The 22,889-nt window shown below is 32.2% G+C and overlaps 1 protein-coding gene across 3 annotated transcripts; it reads left to right on the top strand.

The window, feature by feature from the left end:
• Positions 1-986: 986 nt before the first annotated feature.
• LOC148272372 (uncharacterized) lies at positions 987-22,578 on the top strand. Of its 3 annotated transcripts, none has more exons than XM_088240130.1 (5): positions 987-1,198; positions 5,389-5,487; positions 9,867-9,945; positions 11,201-11,385; positions 21,735-22,578. In XM_088240130.1, the coding sequence occupies exons 1-5, from the start codon at positions 1,058-1,060 to the stop codon at positions 22,413-22,415; spliced, it is 1,185 nt and encodes a 394-aa protein (XP_088096256.1). In that variant the 5' UTR covers positions 987-1,057; the 3' UTR covers positions 22,416-22,578. The 3 variants fall into 3 exon arrangements, with proteins under 3 accessions (XP_088096256.1, XP_088096258.1, XP_088096257.1); XM_088240132.1 differs by having other exon boundaries at positions 1,001-1,198; positions 5,395-5,487; XM_088240131.1 differs by having other exon boundaries at positions 1,001-1,198; positions 11,207-11,385.
• The last annotated feature ends 311 nt before the right edge of the window (positions 22,579-22,889 follow it).

Below are 22,889 nucleotides of genomic sequence, written 5' to 3'. Positions count from 1 at the left end.
TTTTGCAATTTTCTGATTTACCTACCCAATTATCAAAATTTTAGGACCATTATCTTCTAGTCGTAAATAACCGTATTAAAAAATGGAAAACAAGTTAAGGTGGAACGGGGTTTGAATCTCGAAACTGTATTTTATAATAAAGTTAGTCTTGAAACCAATGACGGATGAAGAATGGTTTTTCCAAAATTGTGAATATTCTTTGTGAATTGTGAACGTTCTTCAGGAATTCGCGTTCTAGACTTCAGCAAACACAATAACAATAAAGAAATGAGAACATGAGTTTATATTACCACAGGCAAGCAAAAACTTTATAACTTCAATAAAACCATTGAAATATTACTGCCAAGTATTTAAAATTCCGCAATAAAATCTTTCATTGTAGAAAATTAAGCTTGACACACAACACGATAAAATTGTTTTGAAATTACGCAGGAAATGTATAATATTTTTGTATTGTGGATCTCATTATGCAAATCTTACGGTAAATAATGTTACTGTCAGAACTAACCTACGCAATAGTTTTGATCACGACAGTTTTCCGAAGGAGTACAAAAAACGATTAAAAAATATGAGATTCGTTTAACTAAATATTTTAAATATTCAAAATATACCAATCAGATTGATTTTTCCCTTCCCGTATGTAATAATAGTGGTTTTAATTATTTGAGTCAATTAAGGGAATAAGTTTTGCTCCTAAAAAAGTAACAATTGCAAAAAATTTGCATAGAACTGAAATTTTATTAGGAAATGCGCATGTTAAAAAATACGCAAAATACTGCCACAATTTGAACACACCACTTTTCTTTATGTCACAATACATTAGATGAGAAAATTATGTATGCTACGATTAGATCCGCTAGGCGGGTATATGGCCATCTTATACACTCTTCATATAATTTCATAAAACGCTTCAAAACAATAGAGAATCGCATACCATTGTCAACAAAACAGAAAGTTTATAAAATAGCCAACAGGTTCATAAAATTCCCAGTCATACGTGGGAAATGTGACGACGTGGTGAAAAAATTGTGTCGGCTTTTTTATATTCGGCGGGAAAATGCGTGTTCCAATTCTTATTTTCGTTTTTATCGCTTTCGATTGGGTGAACTGTGTGCTGGCTATCACCAATGGGAACAAGAGTGAAAGTAAACTGAAGAGAGAAGACAACAGAAGAAATTATAATGATTTTCAGGAAGATGTACGTATAAGTTATGATCATTCTTCCTTTTTTAAATCACAAGGTATACCATGTCCACTCCCTGTTTCGATAAAATGGTGTCTACAAAAAGCCTTCATGTTCTTTCATCGATTGATTCCTGTGTGCTCTCCGCTCTTCCATCTCAGATCTGCGTACTGGTTCTAAAAGGAATTGCCGACGAATTGTCAGCAGTGAACATCCAGGACCGGAGAACCTGATGCATTGTAAAGTAGCCAAGCGTAGTCAAGGCTTTTGGGAGGCGTAAGCTGTAAGTGACGCAACAAACCAAACTTCTTCCACTTGATGACAGAAGTTTACTGAGTTTTCGTTCATAATATATATTTTTTTCGTATAAAAAACAAAACACACTGATTTATTGTTAACACGAAATAATTTTATTTTGATCCTTATATCGCTAGTATAATGCCGAGATTAACATCCACAGAAGACCTATATGAACAAGATCACAGCCAACTACCCCGTCAGATCCTCGCATAATAATAAAGTTAAAACTAAATATATTATACACAGTACTAATTTATATTATCTTCCTGTAATGTAGTGTGTATAGTTTATTATGTTAGAGTATAGACTACATCACTATCCACATTCCATGTCCACTCTCTAGTTGAAGCATAATATGTTGTCTACGAAGATTCTCCAGGCATTTCTGTCGGCTGCCAGCTCCTTAGCATCCTATCTAGTAAGGTTCGCGTCCCGTAGTTCTGACATGAATTGCGGACGAACAGTCAGCAGTGGACGTCCAGGACATCGAGAACCTGACGCCTTGTCAAGTAGGCAAGTGTAGTTAAGGCTCTACATAATATACATATAAATATGGACGTTTACTACATACACAAACTTAATAATTATGTATTTTACTTTAAAAACATATAGTTTTTTATACTAAAATATTTTTTACTACTTATTGCTATAAACCAAATGGTTTGATTTTTTTGTAGATTATTATTTTATTAACATAAACGGCAAAATTGCCTTTCAGAAAACTTATAATCTGAACATATTTGGTTTAATAATTTTAAAAATAACATACTTTACTTTTTACCTAAGATTTAAAAAAAAAATTAAACCTAAAAATTATATTACACATTCAGTAGAAGTTTAAAACGGAAATAATTCTGATTGTGGTCCCGTGGCTAGTGTCTCGGACTCGCGGCTCAAAGGCCTGTGGTTTAAATCCCACTCTACCCCAACTTTATTCCCATTTCCTAATAGTGAGTCATTTACAACTCGTTGAAAATGGCCCTCAAAATTAAATATTTGGGTAAATTTTAAGAGCGCAAATATTTCTTTAAAAAAATAATAAATAAATAAATGTACAAATCAAATTAAATATTTAAATATTTTAAAGGATTAATATGACTAAAAAATCATAAAGTACTGTCTCATATTAAAATAGTTACACTAAAGGTTTCATTAGCATTCGCCATATTTAAAAAAGATCAATATGTTTGTTCTATAAAAACAATACCGCGCACTGAATATATCCTGGAGCCGTCCGTGAGTTGTTGCTATAAAACGCTGGCACCTGTCTGGTTATTCTTCTAGGCACCCTGAAGTTGATGAGAGATGACAGTTCTGGGAAATCCTATATTGAATTTACAATTTTAAATCAATTTAATAACAATATTTGAGCTTGTCTACGAACATTTGGACAAACACAAATATTGTAATGTACCCAACTGGTCCAAGAAGAAGTTTAAAAATTTAAAAATTGTTTTCAGGCGTTTCCTAGTATGTGAAATAATTCAGTCAGATAAATATCTACACAACAATAAAGGTTTCAGCTCTTTAACTTTACTAAAATCAACAAATGCAAGAATTGAAGAAATATGGATGTTCAAACATGGGCGAAATGGTGAATGTTACACAGTGTGTAAAGTGGCCACTTAAACCAGCTAAACCAGACAGGTCGTAAGCCCTGTAAACGCCTAGACTTCCATATTCCCTTATTTAAGGTATTCTCCATCCCTGTTGTTATTTGTTAATCAATTTAATAGGTCTATAATTTTTTTCCTATCGTTAAGTTTTAACAAATTTAATGTGTTTAATAAAAATTCATAACTAATTCCAAGTTTAAAATTTATATGGGTACCTTAAGAAATTTTTTTCGGACTCTTTTCAGTGAATTTTAGTGACAATAGGGAAATATCACGGTTTTTCTTTATACATTTTCAAAGTTAAGTTCTATAAAATACTGTACAGAAAAAAACTTTTTTTTTGCTAATTTTTAGTAGCATAAAAGATATTTTTAAATTTGTAATTTTGAATTCCCACGAAAACTGTCATTTTTTCGGCCACGCCCCTAATACGTCACGATTCATGTTTATTTGTTCCTAGGCATTGAATTTTCTTTAGAACATTATTAGAATATTATCATTTTGTAGTAGGAAATACATTGGATACAATACATACCTACATAGAGAAAAGTGTAAAAAAATTATTGCGATTTTTGTTCGGGGGGAGGGGGGGCGCTAGATAATTTTATCGTAGTAAAGGGAGCGATTCTTTCAATACGGTTAAGAAACACTGATCTATAGTGCGTAAAAATAATCATTGCTCTAGAAGGGAAAAAATCAGGAATACATTTTTAAAATTTAAAAAAAATTATTTATTGGGGATATCAACAGTAATACATGTAAAAAAAATATAACAAACAAAATATGCAGAGAATAAAACCAATGACAGAAATACATTAAATACGCGTACAATACATACTAGTGTATTTGTGTGAGTGTAAGTGTGTGAGAGGATGGGTGAGTGGGTATTATATTGGAATGAGGGTGGACATGTATGAAGAAAAGTGAGACCGCGTTTACTATTAATACAATAGGGGAATATCATATTTTAAAGAAATAAAGGACAATGAAATACTATCCAATAAAAAAAATGATTTTGCTAATTGTTAGTAGCATTAAAAATACTTTTATATTTGTAATTTTAAATTCCAGCAAAAAATGGGATTCGATTGGCCACGCCCCTAATACGACACGATTCATGTTTTTTTTTCGTGGCCGTTGAAATTTTTGTAGAACAATATCACGAACCTTGACGTCACAACAACCAAGGTCAAACACGTCGCGTTTTTCTACGAACGTATTTTTATTGAATTTCTTTTTTATATTTATGTGTGAAAATATTTCTCCACAATATCCATATTGATTTTAAAAATACAATTAATTATTCTCAATCTATTGCATACATTTCAATCGGTATTCGTAGTATATAATATTTCCCTCTTTTAGTACCTAAGGAGTCCACGTTGTAGAGTTGTACTCTAACTGGCCTCTCACTAATGAAGTATACATCAACTTCAAAGTGCCTATGTTTTTGAATTCCTTAGTCACAAGTAACATGAAACCTAACGTTTTCAGTGATTTACTAAATATGTTGTTTATGTGACTAATGAATGAACTTAATTTATTACCACATATTTAACTCATTTTGTAATTTTTGACAAAAAACGTCTCTTAGCTTATGACGACAGAATACTTAGTAGGTACGTAAGTTCCTATTAGTATTTTACGAATGATAGAAGACATTAAATGACATTTATTAAAAATGTACACTTATGTTTTAATCAAAGTAATGCAAATATATTAATCATTTATCTAAAAACAATTAGTAAACTTGTCTCACCATCTAAAATATTTTTTTTATTATTACTAGGACACGCAGTTATAACCAGAAATGTACCATACTTATTTTTCAGGTATATTCACCTAAATTAAATGGTAAATAATGCAATTTATAAATGTGTCAATAATAATAATAATAATAATTGGCTGATTTATATAGCACCATTTTTGTGAAAAATTACCTCAAGGGCGCTTTACAATTGTATACGTAAACTTACATCCTAACTAAACTAAAGTGACGTATTATATTTTCTGATTTAAAATTGAGTGTGATAAGTAAATTTTAGTTGGATCTGAACTGACTGTCAATGATTCGTGAGTTTAAACGCAATTGGTTCCAGACAGAAGGGCCGGCAAGAGCAAAAGCACGATCTCCAAATCTAGTGTTTGGGGAGCGTCGGATTTCGACAAGTTTTCCTCTTCCTGAATCAAATGCTGACCTTAGAGTAGATTTTCTTTGACGTGTATTTTTCCTAATACAAAGGTCCGATTTTATTAATTTGATTGTAATATTTCTTTGTTTTGTACAAGACAAAGGTGTTCCAGAGTAGCAAAGAACGTGATGATCGTACCTCACGGTACAGAGAACCTCTAGATGACTTAAGGCATAAAGATCGCGTCCATATCAAGGTAAGCCAATCCAGTATCTAGTCCACAGCATTCTTGATTATTAATTAAATCGATACTAATAATTATTATGTGTGAATGCAGGAAACTCCTCTCAAGGAAGTGTGTGTAAACGAGTGTGAATATAAACGCGCATGAATAATTGTAATTCTGCGTCCGGACAAATAAAAAATACAGTCCTGAGTGTAAATTAAAATTTGAATCCTGGAGGAGTGTTTTCGACTCAATGGCTAGTCTCAGGTAAAAATCTTGAAAAAGAAAAACATGTGGAGATATTTATATTTATTTAACACTTTTTATACAAATACAATTTAATTATAATAATAAAAATACTTTATAGTTTTATTCCACTTTTTTTTTTTTTTACCAGTGACCGGGTTTCGTCGTGACCGACATCGTCAGACTGGTGAGATGTAAACTGGTCAGATGTTGGTCACGACGAAACCCGGTCACTAGGAAAAAAAAAATATAAAAAAAAAAATAATAATAAATTAAAGTGGAATAAAACTATTAAATATTTTTATTATTATAATTAAAATGCAGTTCCACCAAGAAATGTCAGTAGAAAAACTCAATATACATTTTTTATAAATATAAAAGCGGGCATATTGCCTTAAGGCAATTTCTTCCTACCTACCCAAACTGTAACCTTGTCATACATTGATTTCCCACACATTCATCTAAGAGATCGCGTATCGACCGCGTTCAATCGGCTCTCATCTTTCCTCTGCTAGTACCATGTTTCACTTCCATACATAAGTGTTGGGTCTAAAACTCCGTAGTGCAGTCCCAGTTTAGCTTTGACTGACATATTTTTATTAGCAATTACTGTGCTTAGTGCGCCGTTCATTTTGCTGCCCGCATTCACTTTTCTTACAACAACTTTTGCTACTCTTGCATCTCTTAAAAACATGCTTTCCAAATACACAAATTCATCTACTTGTTTGAGACATTCGTCGTTTATATTTATTATGCTGTCAGTAACCTCACTTCCCCTTTTAAATAACATCACTTTTGACTTACTTTCGTTTATCACCAATTCGCTCTCCACTCTCCAGGCATACATCATACATTCTAGAGACTATTTTTTGGAAATCCTCCTTGCTGCTTGCCATAAAAACTGCATCATCACCGTACAGCAAGCAGCTTACTGAAAAATTATGCATTTTTGCTCCAATACCTATACATTATTATGTCTTTCATACAGTGGTCCATGTATTGAAATCAGGCGAGAGTGTGGATCTGAGTCAGGTATAATTGATAATATTAAGAAAGGGTCTCTGAGATGGTTTGGTCATGTAAAATGAATGGATGACCAAAAAATGGTAAAACAAGTAAATATGGCGAAAATCAACGGTTACGTGAGACGAGGACAACCAAGGAAGACGTGGCATGATCAGATAAACCAAAATCTTAAGTCTGGTCATGTCAAAAGCAGGCAGAACCGAGGGGCACGTATGACAAGATGTATGAATGTGGAATAAGCTAGAAATGTATGATTATTGAATTATTTCACCTAAATACCAGACAAATCCTGAAGATCTTATTTTTTCGATTTCTATACATCTTCATGGACCAGGTGGATTTATCAACAATATTTTGGGTCTATCCAAATTCTTGTATACAAGGACTGTATTCAACTCCCTGAGGCTGTTAATATTAACATATCACAACAGAGAAGAAGAACATTTTAGGAAAGGTAATATAGATGTCTAGGCATCTACAGGGCTTATGACCTGTCATTGGCTAGTTTAAGTGGCCACTTTACACACTGTGCAACATTCACCTTTCTGTCCATATTTGAGCATCTATATTTTTTTTTATTGTTAATAAAACATATAATACTCGTACATATCATAGTTCATATTATACTCCCAGAAGTTATTAAAAAAAAACTCATTTGGGACCGTACATATAAAGAAAACATTTTTGTGACAATACATAATATCATACATAGTTAATACATCCGAAATAGTAAGAAAACATTGTTTAAGAAACATAAATTACAGTACTTTACACCATCTATATAAATTAAATTAATAATTATCACTATCAACAAGATTTAAGTAATATTTTTAATTGCGACACTTTTGGATTTTCTATTCGACTTTTCGTGTTTTAGCTCATCGGGCAGTTTATTAAATTCGGAATGGCCAATATTTTCCAGAGACCTTCTTCCGAACTTCGTTGAGCGAAACTTAGACACATGAAGATTCCCTGAGTAACGCGTACTGTAATTGTGAATATCATGACCAAATGTGTATTTTAAATTCCTTCAATTCTTTCGTCTGTTGATGTTTCTGAAGTTAAAGAGTTGAAACCTTTATTTATGCGTGTGCGATTCATCTAATTGAATTATTTCACCTACTTACTAGACAACTACACTACAAATTAACTATCTAGACTCTTGTGTATTTGTTAAAAGGTACTAGATTTTTGTTTTACGAAGGATTGTTGTAAAATTAAAATTGGCATTCAGTATGTTTTTCATATTTTATGCCCATTCCCCGCTCATAGTTTGTCAATCCATTTGAATAATGGAGAAGGTCGTTTTATTCATTCATAATAGTGCCTAACGACATCATCCCATGACAGTTCGGCGCCAATTGAATTCACTTCATCAACGAAATTGGTCCATTTGTACGAGAAGTGAAGCATTTGCATGATCCATTCATCCCAATTGGATATTTACGCGTATTGTTATAGAACAATGCCACTTAATTTTGTTTCACTATGCCAAACGATCAGTTTATCTATGATTGCTTTTTTTTAAATATCCTCTTTTTATTAAATTTCACAATACGCCCAAAGGTCTAAATAACACAGGTAAATACAAACATATAATATAGCAGATAAGTTTTTTTTAATGTGTATTAAAAGACATGCTGCAAAGCAAGTTAAAAAAGTAAAAATCAGCGTCACAGAAAAAGAGGAAAAAATAAAAATGTAAATGCAAACACATTATAAGTTATGTAAAAAAACAATAGTTTTACCAATGAGTGGATCAAGCCAAATAGGTAAAATATGTGTACTGTTTATGAAATTGGTTCTATTGGTCTATATAAATTGGTTATGTTTTATGATTATTTTAGTAATTTTACTGTTTTTTATGTTAACGATCATTAGGTTAATTGGATTAATTACGTTTTTTTTTATTGTTATCATTATGTTTACTTTGTTAAATAGCTAATTTTAGGCATGTTTCACATTTTGTAAAATGTTTCCCTCGGCACGGGACACAAAAAAAATACAAATAATGTAAAAGAATAAATAAATTAATTGTAATAATGAGGTGTCTGCGCCAAAAATATACTTTATTGCAAGTAATTTTATGTCTAAACAATAAATATTATTTTTTTTTAAATTACCCCGGCAACCCTGAGGTTAGTAGTATGGTAATATGTCAACGTGATATTTCTCATTTAAAAGTATTATTGCTGACATTTTAACGTGTGCTCACCTTTTATAGAAAATGTTTTGACACAAAAGTATACATTGCGTCAAAACATCATTTATATGATTTTGTAATTCATTCATTCGATAAGCATTATCTGCAAATTCAAGAAAGGAGCCCTGCGTTGGTTTGGACACGTCGAGCGAATGGACAGCGAAAGAACGGCTAAAAATATTTACAGTGCGAATGTTGGATGCAGAAAGAAAGGAAGACCGAGAAATATATGGCATGACCAAATCCAACAAATATTTGAAGGTGGACATGTTAAAAGTCGGAATAATCGGCGGGCGTGCATGAGAATATGTATGAATGTAGAGGAAGCGAGATCTGTATGCAAAGATAGAGTGATGTGGCGTTCTATTCTCTCTGCCTACCCTTACGGGGAAACAGCGTGATGTAGTTTGTATGTTTGTCTTTTAATTCGGCGCAAAATATCCCATTATAAAAGATACATTGCTCCAAATAATGAAAAAAAAATCTGCTTATATATTTTTGGTTTTTACTCAGTAAATATGATAAACGCACATTTTTCTTCCATTTAAATATGACTCTTTTTTTGTGATACGTTGGGTAGTATTTTCTAATATCCACGATCATTGCTTGCTATGGCGTAAAGTCACCCCGGGTTACGGTACAAAAAACAATTTTAACACATAAAAAAAATACAATAACAAAAATTAAATTACAGTAAGATCACATTATTAATCGATTAATAAATTTGTTGCAACAGAGAGGGGAAACGTTTTTGAGAAGGGAATATGGAAGTCTATGAATTTACAACATATTCATTTCCTTAACTCTTCCATCTGTTGACTTCATAATAAATGTACTCGTATCTATAATCTAATATCTATCATAAATCCATGAAGTTCCAGTACCTGCCTGCGAACATTTAGAGATTCTCTAAATATGATTTTGTTGTTTGCAGGACAGAGATAGCAGTTTATCTGGAAGCGGACAGTATGATAGGGGATATTATGGTTTCTACGCCCCAGCTGAAGATGCGGGTATTTTTTTTGACATATTTTCGATCGGATTAAACAATGAAGTAACTGCAGATTCATAACATTTTGACATTTAAATACTAATGCCTGCTTGATTTGGATTTTTCACTATAAAAGTTTTTCCCTGTTTTATAACTTTTAACTAGAGATGAAAATAATCAGTAAATGAATCATTCGTTGGCTTGTGGTCTTCATGAAGGAGGGGAGAAGCTGCGAGATTCATAAATCTGAAAGAGGGGGTGGGGGGTGGTCACGGATTTTACAAGATCTGTGAGTTCCTTACATTGTTCATATTTATTTATTTACGGCTCCATGAACCTTTTACATAATTACAGTAAAACCAGTGAAAAAAATAACATAATATTAAAAAAAGAACAAAAACATCGAGAAAAGAAAACAGCAGGTTTTAAAAAAGAGAAAGAGAAGATGAAAAAAAAGAAAGTGCTTTAAAAGGAATGTTAAAGTTAAAGTTACTTCTTCGTTCATATAAATATTAATATTAAACAATAATAAATTTTAAAAATAATTATACACACAAGAGTAAAGAGTTAAAGCAAAAGTGAAGAACTAATCATTATTTGAATTTTAAATTGTTAATTATATTTTCAAATAAATCAATTCGATAAATTCACTCATCCATTCATTCGTATATTCAATTACTAATTTATTCGAATAAATTAGTGCATTCAGACTTTCATTCGAATGATTTTAGCATTCGATTATTTTCATTCGAATGAATTTTCTCTTGTTTTAGCTACTCTCAAGTTATTTCATCCCGAGTACTCTGATAGTTTAGTGGTTAGCGCATTTGCCTACCACGCCTCAGGTCTTCGGTATGATTCCCGGCAAGGTTTACGAGAATGTTTTATTTAGTAGGCGATTTTTCACTTTTAAAGTTTCCATTTCGTGTCTATTCTCTCCTGAAAACTTCATTGATTCACCGAAACGGAGGAAAGTATGTACGTAGATGGTATATTTTTTTATGATGTTGATGACGATGACGACGATGACGACGATAACAACGATGACGACGATGACGACGATGACGACGATGACGTCGATGACGACTATGACGACGACGATGACGACGACGACGGCTATGACGACTATGACAATGACAACGGTGGTGACGATGACTACGATGACGACAATGACGACGATGACGATTACGACGATGACGACGATGACGATGACGACTATGACGACGATGATGATGATGAAGATGATGATGACTGCATCACATTTTTAAAAATTTCAGTTGCAGGTTACGGTTATCAAGACTTCGACCAAACGCCTCATTATGGACCCCCGGTCCCCGACAGGGGAACAGGGGGCGGCTTCTCCCACCATCCTAACTATGACGGGGGGTTCGAGTACCAGGACCACAGGGAACCTGCCCCTCACTATGGGTACATCCCCCAGCACCATGGACCAGATCACCATGTAAGGAACGCCAAATTATCGCGTTAGAAACCTCAGATTCTTCCCGACTGGATTATCATCATCATTTCTTTATTCGCATATAATGAGCATATGGCACTACGTTTTTGCATTTAAAAAAAAAATCTTTTTTACAATTTGCCCCTAATATATCAATTTAGGGGGCTATTGTCAACAAGTTGAATATAATTCACTATCAGAAAAAATCAAGTTGGAGTCTAGAGTAGGGTTTGAACCTCGAACCTCTGATCCGTGAATCTGCGATACTAGCCATGGGACCACAAACCGAATCCCGACATTGGTGTTGTAATCGCAACGTAGACGTTTTTTTTTGCATTTTGCAATGCAATCTGCCTGTTTTATTTCCCTAACTAAGCTACACCTGAAATCGTTGTCAATTTGTATCTACTTTTTCGTTTAACTATCAATAATTTGAGTATTATTTTACCTTCGTGTGACAAATTATCGGGATATTTTATTTTTTATTTTGTAAAAAAAATTTAACTGATATAATACATTTGATTATTTTTAAAAAATGTTTAAAGCACTCCAGGTGGCACAAATCATTATTTTTATGATGGGTTGCCTTAACTTATATAAAAAAAAAAATCAAATGTGTCCGGCAAAATTTCTTTTTAAAAAACTTATAATACATTCGTTTTATTTTTTTTTTAAACATACATTACTTTTTACCCAAGATTTAGAAACAAAAATTAACCTAAAATGTATATAACGCATTCAGTAGAAGTAAAAAACAATCAAAAAATAAATGTAAAAATCAAATTAAATAATAACACATTTTGAAGGATCAAATCAAAAAGTACTGTTTCATATAATGCTTATACTAAGGGTTTAATTACCATTCATCATTTTTGAAAAAGTTCAATAGGTTTGTTATATAAGAACAATACCCTACACAGAATATATCCGATACGTGGGAATAATTATTGGTGAGTTCCTGGAGTCTTTTAATCGGGGATTTTTTGCCAGTGCCAAATGCACTATCGATGCAGATTAAGAAATTATGAAGTTTGTTGAGCAAGGTTGTGGTCCTGAGTGTCGCGTAACCACGGATCCGAGTTTCGAACCCCACTCTACTACAAATTATTTCTCATTTTATAGCAAAAAGTGTATTCTGTATGCGGATTATGCCGTGCTTCTTGCGAGCAGCAAAGAAGACCTGTAATTCTTGGTAACAAAAGTCTACGAGGTATGCAAGAAAAGCGACTTGCTTATGAATGTTGATAAATCGAAAGTGATGGTTTTTGAAAGGGATGAAAATATAACTAAATGTGAGATCAGTGTGAACGGAGATGTTCTGAATCAGGTAGAAGAATTCGTGTATCTGGGAGGTATGTTTACTAGGGATGGAAAGACCGAGAAAGACATTGAAAGGAGGGTGAGTGCCGGGAACAGGGTGAACGGTGCACTGAAATCTACTTTGGCAAACAAATGTTTATCGCAGGAGGCTAAACAAGCAGTTCACAATGGAGTTCTAGTGCCAACTCTAATGTATGGGAACGAAGTATGGAATTAGAAAAATGATGATAAAAGTAATTTAAATACTGTCGAAATGCGATCCCTCGGGCGAATGTGTGGTAAAACGATGTATGATAGGTGCACAAATGTCGAGATCCGTGAACTGCATAAGGCTGAGATGTGCATTATCGACAGAATCAAGAAAGGGGTGCTGCGTTGGTTTGGACATGTAGAGCAAATGGATAACGAAAGAACGGCTAAAAGGATCTACGATGCGAATGTTGATGGATGCAGAAAACGAGGAATGCCGAGAAAGACATGGCACAATCAAGTTCATCAAATACTTGAAGATGGACATGTCAAAAGAAGGAATAATCGACGTACACGCATAAGAAGATGAATGAATGTAGAGGAAGGGAGGTCTTTATACAAAGATAGAGTGATATGGCGTTCTATCCTTTCTGCCTATCCCTACGGGGAAACGGCGTGCCAGTTTGTTTGTTTGTATAAGAAAAATTTGAAAATCGTCCTAAATATTTTAATATTTGGGTAAATCATTAGAGCGAAAATATTTCTTAAAACAATAAAGTAAAAAGCATTAGCACATTTTTGGAAAGTTTAAATCTTCATTGAAAACATGAAATGGCTAAGTAACATACACATTTATGTACATAACATAATACTAACAAAACACACAACTGTGTCATTCTATTCTCGGGTTATTGAAAACGTTGTTCGCCCATTATCACTGGTGAAAGTTATTGCCATCCAGTCCATTCAAAACAATGAACCGTTTACAACTTCAAACATTTAATGCAGGCAATAAACTGAAGATTTATTATGTTCCTAACGTTGCTACAAAATCCATAGAAAAAAGCTCGTGTTATGCGGCTATATTTATTTTGAAGATAAACATACTTGACATTTTTGGGATTTATTTTTTATTTTTTTAATAAACTATCAAACAAAGACAAATTTAAAAAATATGCATCGTTTTATCATTGACATGATTATTTTACGTTTTGTATATTTATTTTATTTATTTCACATAAAACTTCATATTTTTCTTGTCTATATTAACACATCACTGGGCATAACCCGTGTCGAGGAATTTATTTACATTATTTTTATTTTATGTTCTAGTACAAATACACAATAAATTAATGTAATATAATAAATAACACTGGATAAATTCATTTTATTTATTCATTACATTACACTCGTTTAAATAAAAATGAACTTATTAAGGTTTTTTAGGCTATGCCCGTGTCAAGCCATAATAATAAACAATAAAAAATTAATAGTAAAATGAATTAGATTAAATTTTAATAATATGTGATGCGATAGAATATCAATTTAGAAAAACAAGGTATAAGTTATGAATAATAAAATTCCAAAGAATACAATGCAAAAAATATGATCAGATAAAAACATTAAAATAGATTTTTTACCCTTGAAAATAGAAGCACTGTATCTGAATTATGCTATTTACATAAATTATTAAATAATAAAGTAGACTCTTTTAACCTACTCTCCAAAATTAATCTTAATGTCCCCTTTCGCGTAACAAGAAATAAGTATTTATTCCATCTGCCAGTCTGTAGCACTAACTGTGTTTCACAACACTCTTTCCTCTATCGTTCTTGCTCTAACTATATTTTTTTTTTCATGTATTGATATATTTTACATACCCCTTAATTTATTTAAAAATAAACTAAGACTTATTATTTCTGGCTGCGATACGATCCCACTTACTATTTAATGATGCACACTCCTGAACACTTACTCCCACACTAATACACATAAACACACATCTACACTTACTCTCATACAAATACAGATAAACACATCCTTTTGTTGTAACACAATTTAATAATATGTATGATTTTTAATAAGAAACTTTGCTGGTCTATCTTTAAACTGTATTTTTTTAAATGTTATTATATCTTTGTCGACTGTTTGTTTCTTTAAAATAAAAAATAAATAAAATGTAAATTATAAAAATTTATATTCGTACATAATCAAATATACTTAACTATTATTTAACGATACTATTGTATCGTTAAAATCAATAAAATATAGTAGTATTGAAAAAAAAACAAAATAACAGTCTCATTGAAATCAATGGAAAAAAAATTATACCTGCATAAAAGCAAAATTGAGATGATATTTGAGATATGATTTCTAGAAACCTACTATATAATATAGTAAGAAATACGAGTAATAAATTATATTCCAAAAAAGAGTAAGTACTTAATTAAATAATACAAAAATACATAATGAAAAAACATAAAAATATCAAGATTTATAAAAAGTATGGTATCAAGATTAAAGTAAAAGTATGGAAGGAAAGCAGATTTGTCATTTTTTGCTAATTGCAAATAGCAAACTTAAAAAAAATTAACAACCGCGTCCCTAACACAAGCTTAAACATAAAATATAAATGGCAGACATGCAACAATTGAACGTTGTTATGCAGAAAGCAGCCAGTCCACAATTTTGAAAAACGGCGATATTGGTGTTATCGAGTGCAATAAGGTTAATTCTATGTTCTGATAAAAACTGCCGGACCGTTTTTATGCTAAAAACTGTAATAATCACCTTTTGAAAATAGTGTCGATCACAAAAACGGCATTTCTTACGTTCTTCTCTTCTTCTTCATAAAATTTTACGTTACTTTAGAAATCATTTAAACTGGTCAATTACATAATTAAATTTTTGTTTGTAATATAAAAAAAAACCTGATGTATTCATTGTTTATCATTTGTCAAAGTCAAAAACATTCCAACTGTTGTGTAGATTTCATTATTGACTCTTTTCATAAAAGTGCTATTATCTCAGTTTCACTTTTCTATGGCTGGCTGCTTTCTGCATAACTACGTTCAATTAGACTACTGTTTTGGTGGGGTGACCATTTCAAGGCAGTTTTCGGGACCCAAATCCAGAAGCCACTTTTTAACAAATAATTAGGTTTTTTGTTTGTTTGTATTTAATTTTAAATCAAGAGGTATAGTGTTGTAAAGTTTGAGAGCAAGGTACACCTCTGTACTCCTCTGACCAAACGATGTTGTCATTTTATGTGGCACGAATAGTCGTTTCTTTTTTTATTTTGTTGCACAGATTATATTATATTTACTTCCACCATTTTTATGTGTGTAAACGAGAAGTGCCCTAGCGTACAGTTGCCTGACGTTCAAAACACCTACCCGTTCAAACACCTCTATTGTGGGTGTTCTGATAGGGACCCCGAGCAGAGCCTCGAGTACATACTTTTGTGCTATTTCAAAGGTGTGCATAGTACTTTTGCTGGCTCCACCCCATGCAATTATTCCGTATTCTATAATGGTTTGGCACATTGAATAGTTTACTTGATTTAAAGTTTTTTTGTCAAGAATGTTTCTTACAGTATTAAATATATAAACAAGGCTTTTGGTGAAACATTATCAATGTGAATTGTCCAGTCCAGGGTACAATCGATTTCGATCCCTAGATATCTTATATTTTTTATAAAGTTACATGTGCATTTGTCACTATCCATATCAGTTTCATTGCATTTATGTATCATTAATTTGACAAAAGTATTGAAATTAACGAATTTTGTCTTTTCTTCATTTAACGCCGAAATTATGCCGCCTGTGACGTCACGAGTTCAAGTCGAAGAGTTTTCCTGACATTTGCAAGTAGAGCCCCGTACCCGTCAAAACACGCTAAACGTCGCAAAACGTGGCTACCCTGAAACCGGAATGTATCACAACGCTTTTAATTTTATTTATTTTTTAATACAAATACACATATTACAAAAAAAAAACGTATCCCTAACTCTACGAGGCCAAGATTCCTGTGTTGAGTTGGGATCAGAGGCGGTTCCTTAGTATGTGCATAAGTGCAGTGCACTGCCAAGTAAAACTTTGTGTAAATAAATCAGTAATTTTATTTATAGTAAAAATATGTTATAAGTAGGTAGAAAGAGACAGGGATTCGTTGCAATATTATACACGTAAACATCATAATATTCAATACTAGCGCCAAAAGATCTAGCGAAATCGACTCTAGCGGACGATTTTCGCATCTTGTCTACGCATGCGCAATCGACCCAGTGCATATTCTATTTTGCACAATTTTATACCCTGAATTTGTAAGAACTATATAATATCTCCTAAAATCGTCATTTGAGCGAGACAGACAATGCTTCATACCGATGAATTGTGCGTTAGAGGGAGAAGATAATATACATATTCCGGGCATTGCCGACGCATGCGCAGATTCGAAGTTCGTTTGAAATGTCACTTTGAACATGCGTAATGACATGATATTAGTATAAATTTAGTTAACTATAACGTGCGTATTATGTTGGGCGCATTTAGCGTTTCTAGTTCCGATGCGCGGGCCGTCACACAACTGCTCGTTTATCACGTCAAACCTATCATATTATTATAATATTATTGAACTTAATAATATACAAGTTGACAACATGTAAAAAAATGCACTGCCAATGTTTTCGGTCAGGAGCCGCCAGTGGTTGGGATACAACATAATGAGTGGAAGCACGCCTTTTATTAAAGAATACGAAAAATAAAAATTATTTCGTAAACATAAATTTTAGTTTCATCTGGACAACACGCTTAATGGTATATAAATCTATGCAATGTCTCGCAGCAGTCTCCTGCAATGGTCTCTTCCCTTAGATAAAATCCAAACTTTTGCACTTCTCCTGAAAATGGCGTTCATGGAGAACTCATTTTGTTCAAACACGAACATTGAACACTCTTGGGGCCACAAAAGATAAACTTCTCTGAGAAAAGTCGTACGTGTTTTTGGTATTGAATAATTGCCATGATTGATTAGGTTCTGTAAACACTTGTTCACGTGAACTTGTGGCGTTTCAAAGTAGATTATTTTTCATTGAAATCTTTTTTTTCCATACATTTTCGAGAAACTTCGCCGTACAATAAATGCTTTAATTTTTACTGCGAGTAAGCAATTTTTTTTTGACGTGCAATTTTTCGTAGCAATGAACTGATTGCCACGCCGATTTTTTACTCAATATCGTTATGAGGCATACCAATACAAAATACGATAATCGTTTCCTTATAATCAAAATCATGAGACAAGATAAAAACGCAATAAACATTTGTTTACAATGCACTATGTTGTCAGTTCTGAGGTTCCTAATTCGTAATATCGGTTGCGAAGAGTATTTGGACGATCGCGAGCTCACCAGAATAGCATTCCTGGTTTGCTTCGCCGCTGTTATGAAATCGAAAGTTCTAAATATATAATTTACAAACATTGATTGTTTTGTCCGCCTCGTGTTTATTTTTGCATCTAGGTGAATCCAAACAACAATGAAGCAGAGTTTTCAGGAAGAGATATGTTGCCTAATTACTATTATATTAAGGGGGTTCCGTTCCGAGAGACACCGACATAAAAAAAAATTGGCGTAAAATGAACACAAATATAATGGAAGATATTTTTTTTATTATTAATAAATTTCATAAAAAGTACATGTTTTTGTAAAATTCTAAACATATTCTACTTTTACACATCTAGTAAATGTTATCACTGTAACTCTCCAAAAAAAACTAACTCTTGTGCTTAGAGAGTGACTTACACTGTTTTTGTTCCGTGTCAAAATTCTAAGAACAATTTAACATGTTTATTTAATACATATCCTAAATACGGGTAAACGCCGATTTACAATTACGCCGGTTGGTGCCGGCGTGGGATTCCCCAATTCGGCAGACACCTGACGACAGTAGGCGCCGCGATTCTAATAGCAGACACACTTTTACACGTTATTTTATTATATTACCGTGTACGTAAGCAGCCTATTGTGTGTGTGAAATTGTTCCCAAGTTAGTTTTCGTTTTGTTTTTAAGAAAAATAAAAAGGTATAATTTTATATATTTTTTTATTATTATAAAAATTAAAATAATATTCAAATAGTTCTAGTTTATGCTGTGATTCTGCAAGAAAGGAGTCAACAATTAAAGCAAATGGCGTACCTGAAGGGCGCTTAACAAAATGATTTTAAAAATAAATCAATTTGATTTCAACTTTTATCATTTGTAATTTGAGAAAAACAATGTACTTTGTCATCACATGCCAAGGATTTATTCAAATTATTTAGAGAACAAGTGGGTTTTAAGTTTTTTTCCGAAACATCACTTCACTCTTACAGTTTCGCACCTCTGCTGGGAGAGCATTCCATGCCGTAGGGCCTGCGACCGCAAATGCGCGTTCGCCGAATTTAGTGCGCCGTTTGCGTAGAGGTATAATAACTTTTCCTCTCGACGTAGATGAAGCTGATCTAAGCGTGAGACGCCTGTCAGCCAGTTCATCTGGAATGCATAGTTCCCTTAGATATTCTGGAGCAGACTTGTGCAATGTCTTATACATAAGCCAACAGAGTTTGTATTTCACCCTTTGAGAAAACGTAGCCAGTGTAATTCCCGAAGTAGTGGAGTAATATGTCTGAACTTAACTGAAAAATAAGTCTTGCTGGGGCATCTAATCTAGTTTGGGGCGACACCGAAACATATTTAAATAACATATTACAACAGAGATGAAGAACATTTAAGAGAAGGTAATATAGAAGTCTAGGCATCTACAGGGCTTATGACCTGTCAATGGCTGGTTTAAGTGGCCACTTTACACACTGTGTAATATTCACCATTCTGCCTATATTTGAACATCTATATTCCTTCAATTCTTTCATCTGTTGATGTTTGTGAAGTTAAAAAGCTGAAACCTTTATTTATGCGGGTGAGATTCATCTAATTGAATTATTTCACCTACATACTAGGCAACGCCTGAAAATATTATTTTTTTCAATTTCTCTTTTCAATTTCAATTTCTCTTAAATGTTCTTCATCTCTGTTGAATCATGTTAATATAAACAGCTCCTTAGGGAGTTGAATCCAGTTCTTGTCTACAAAAATTTGGACAAATTCAAAATATTGTTGATATTTAAATAAGTTAAAATAAGTCAAAACAAGGGAAAGAAAAAAATAATCGATTAAAAAGTTACTAACTAAAGCATAAACTTTGAGGTCAAACGTTTAAATAATTGTTTATAAATATTTGTATTTAACCACTTACTGGCTTTTTTTATGTCTACTGGTTTCAAGACGTACCCGTCTCTTCGTCACGACATTAATTAGTTCACTAACGTAGAAATAACACTTTACACCCTCATCATTGTATTTACACAAGAATAATATGAAATCAGCACGTTGGTTTTATATGATACGCAACTTCTATGATGAAGGAGTATTTATCTATGGGGGGGAACAATCACATAAGTCAAAATGCCTTACTTTTCATGAAGCAGTTTATTGTATCTCAAAGATTTACAAGACTTATCTGCACGCTTTCACAAACTTATTAATCTTGAAAAAACGAAAAAAAGAACATTAATGGACCTCGCTTTCCTTTATAAAATTATAAACAGTCTAGCTGATTCGTCCCAGCTCCTAAATAAAATTCAAAATAACTGTCCATTACGTGCCCTACAAAATCACTTAACCTTTAGAATACCTAACGTCAATACAAACTTTTGTCAGAATTAGTTTTTACATAGATCTTGTTCAACTTTTAGTACATTTTTCAACTATCATACAGGATTACAATTATTTAAAAACAGTGTAGTAAAAACTATTGAATAAATCTCCCGCTGATCTAGTATAATAAGTTCTTACCCTTTTTCTCTTACATCACATCACATTACATACTTTGATATTGTTATTTTTAATTCTGCTGCTAATATTGCTTTAATTAAATTTTTACTACCTTTGGTTTAAAATCTTCCTTAATATTGTTTTCCCAAATTTTAAAGATTACTTGATAAACTCGTTATTCTTTCTTTTTTCTCAGCTACGCTTGACATGTTTTTACACTTTTAAACTACTTTTAATTGAATGGGTGCAAACTTTTAATTACTTTTAAAATTGCTTCTAAAAATCATATATTGTTTTTCCTTTTTGAAAATGTTTCACTAGCCGAAATTGGCTGAAACCAAAACTTAGGTCTTAACTGCAATATTTCATTGTTTCTAGGCTAGCGCCTAAAGCGTAGGACTGATCACCTTACCTTTATTTAATTGACGATCGAAATACGCTGAATTTTTGTTGGTTTACAAACGTAGTGCTCTATGCACCACTGTGTGCGGAAAAGGGAATGGTTATGATGAAAAAAATAATTTGTATTATTGTATAATTATTTTATAAATTCTCCAATCGTCAGACTACACCGGCTCGGAATCGAGTTCGGAGAAATTAATATGTTTTCAGAGCAAAAGTTCTTACGGCAATATAATCAAAATAATTGTCTTTATTCGAAAACCGTAAAAATCACTTCGACTTTTCTGTTTTGCTTATTTACACTTCAATAATATCTACTGTAAACTTTAATGTTTTCCCTAAAACTGTTATAATATTTTAACACATTTAATTATGTATCTACTTTTTTTAATGCAATATTGTATCTTTATATCTATAAAGCATAATGTCATTTGATACTTTATTCATATTCTTATTGTTGTTTATTATATTAGTACCTACAAATTAACTTGGTATGCCTAAAACTCTTTCATTTTTATTTTATACCTGTCTTGTAAAAGCCCTCTGGGCTTATATAGATAGTAAATAAATAGATAATTATATTCGAAAACGTGAGTGAATGAAGACGTTCTATCGATTTTTTTTAATATGTCCTTTTTTACATAAATAAACTATGATAAAGCCAAATACACCGTAAAAAAGTAGCAGAAAATTGAACTTGATAGTAATCATTTATTATAGGTAATGTTGTTCAAAACTTTAACGGTAGATCTCTCCTTTTTATTTTTCATTCGTGTTTTCGTTTGTTTACAGACCCTAGCTCTGAAAGGAATTCTTCTGCCCTTAGCTGGAGTAGCACTTCTTGGAGCTGCAGCAGCTTTAGTAACAAATCCTGTTCTACTTCAACTAGGAGTTATATCAGGAAGAAGGAGAAGATCTGTTTTACAAGACATCTTCAAAGCTGATCAATCACAAACGGAGAATATTAACAATGAACTTATAAAACTTAAATTACCTAATAACTTATTATTGCCAGCTCTTACATCCAAACCCAATTCTAATCTTGAACCTGAAGATTACGCAATATCATCATCGAATGATACAGAAAACTTTCAGTTGATTGAATCAAAATTGTTAAATGATACAAGACCAGCAGCGCTTAAAATAAAAAAGATAATCAATGAAAGTAAAGCAAATGTTAGAATACACGATACTGATACAAACACATCTAATACCGATGAAAACATTGCCATAAATAGTAAGGCCATGAACGATAACAAAAAAGGCAAAAATTCTGAAGAGCTCGAAGAAAAATTTGAAGTGGTTCAAAATCGTCCTTTAAGTCCACTTGAACTCATTTTGCATAGATCAAAGAAAGATATCGGGGCGAATAACAAAAAAGAATATATTTTACAAACAGATGATTATGATGATGTTATTCCTGACAGTAATGTATTCGATACTTTAAGAAAACCCAGAAGATCGGTCTTGTAGATTATATGTGATTTAAACATAGGTAAAAAAAAAACATAATATACATAAATTATTTTGTTCCGTGTACTTTTTTGAACCAATTACACGTGTTTTATATTTTTTAAATAAATCTCTAATAGTGTAGTTCGAATCGAATTTTGTAATAAAAATATTCGATCGTTTATTTATTTTGTTTTATTCCTTATAGCATTAATTGAATGTTGGTACTTCTTTCTGAGAAATAGCCCCAAATGCGCGATATAGTTTAATTATCTATTTAATTTTAGTTTTTCAGTCGACTTGATAATTTCATAAGTGCTTTTTCAATAAATAATAAACATTTCTAAAATACTAATAACTACACAATTATCATCTTCATACTAACCACGTAAAAAAATATTTCACCAAAAATAAAAATAAGAAAATCTAAAATATATTACACAAAGAAATGTAATTTAGATTTTTTAATTTAGATTTTTTACTGGGTGTTTTGTG

The sequence above is a fragment of the Micrasema longulum genome, unplaced genomic scaffold, assembly GCF_059751315.1.
Source record: "Micrasema longulum isolate JH-2025_06_02 unplaced genomic scaffold, ASM5975131v1 h1tg002352l, whole genome shotgun sequence".
Classification (NCBI taxonomy): domain Eukaryota; kingdom Metazoa; phylum Arthropoda; class Insecta; order Trichoptera; family Brachycentridae; genus Micrasema; species Micrasema longulum.
The sequence above is the reverse complement of the archived record's forward strand: the minus strand, read 5'-3'. Positions and strand labels throughout refer to the sequence as shown.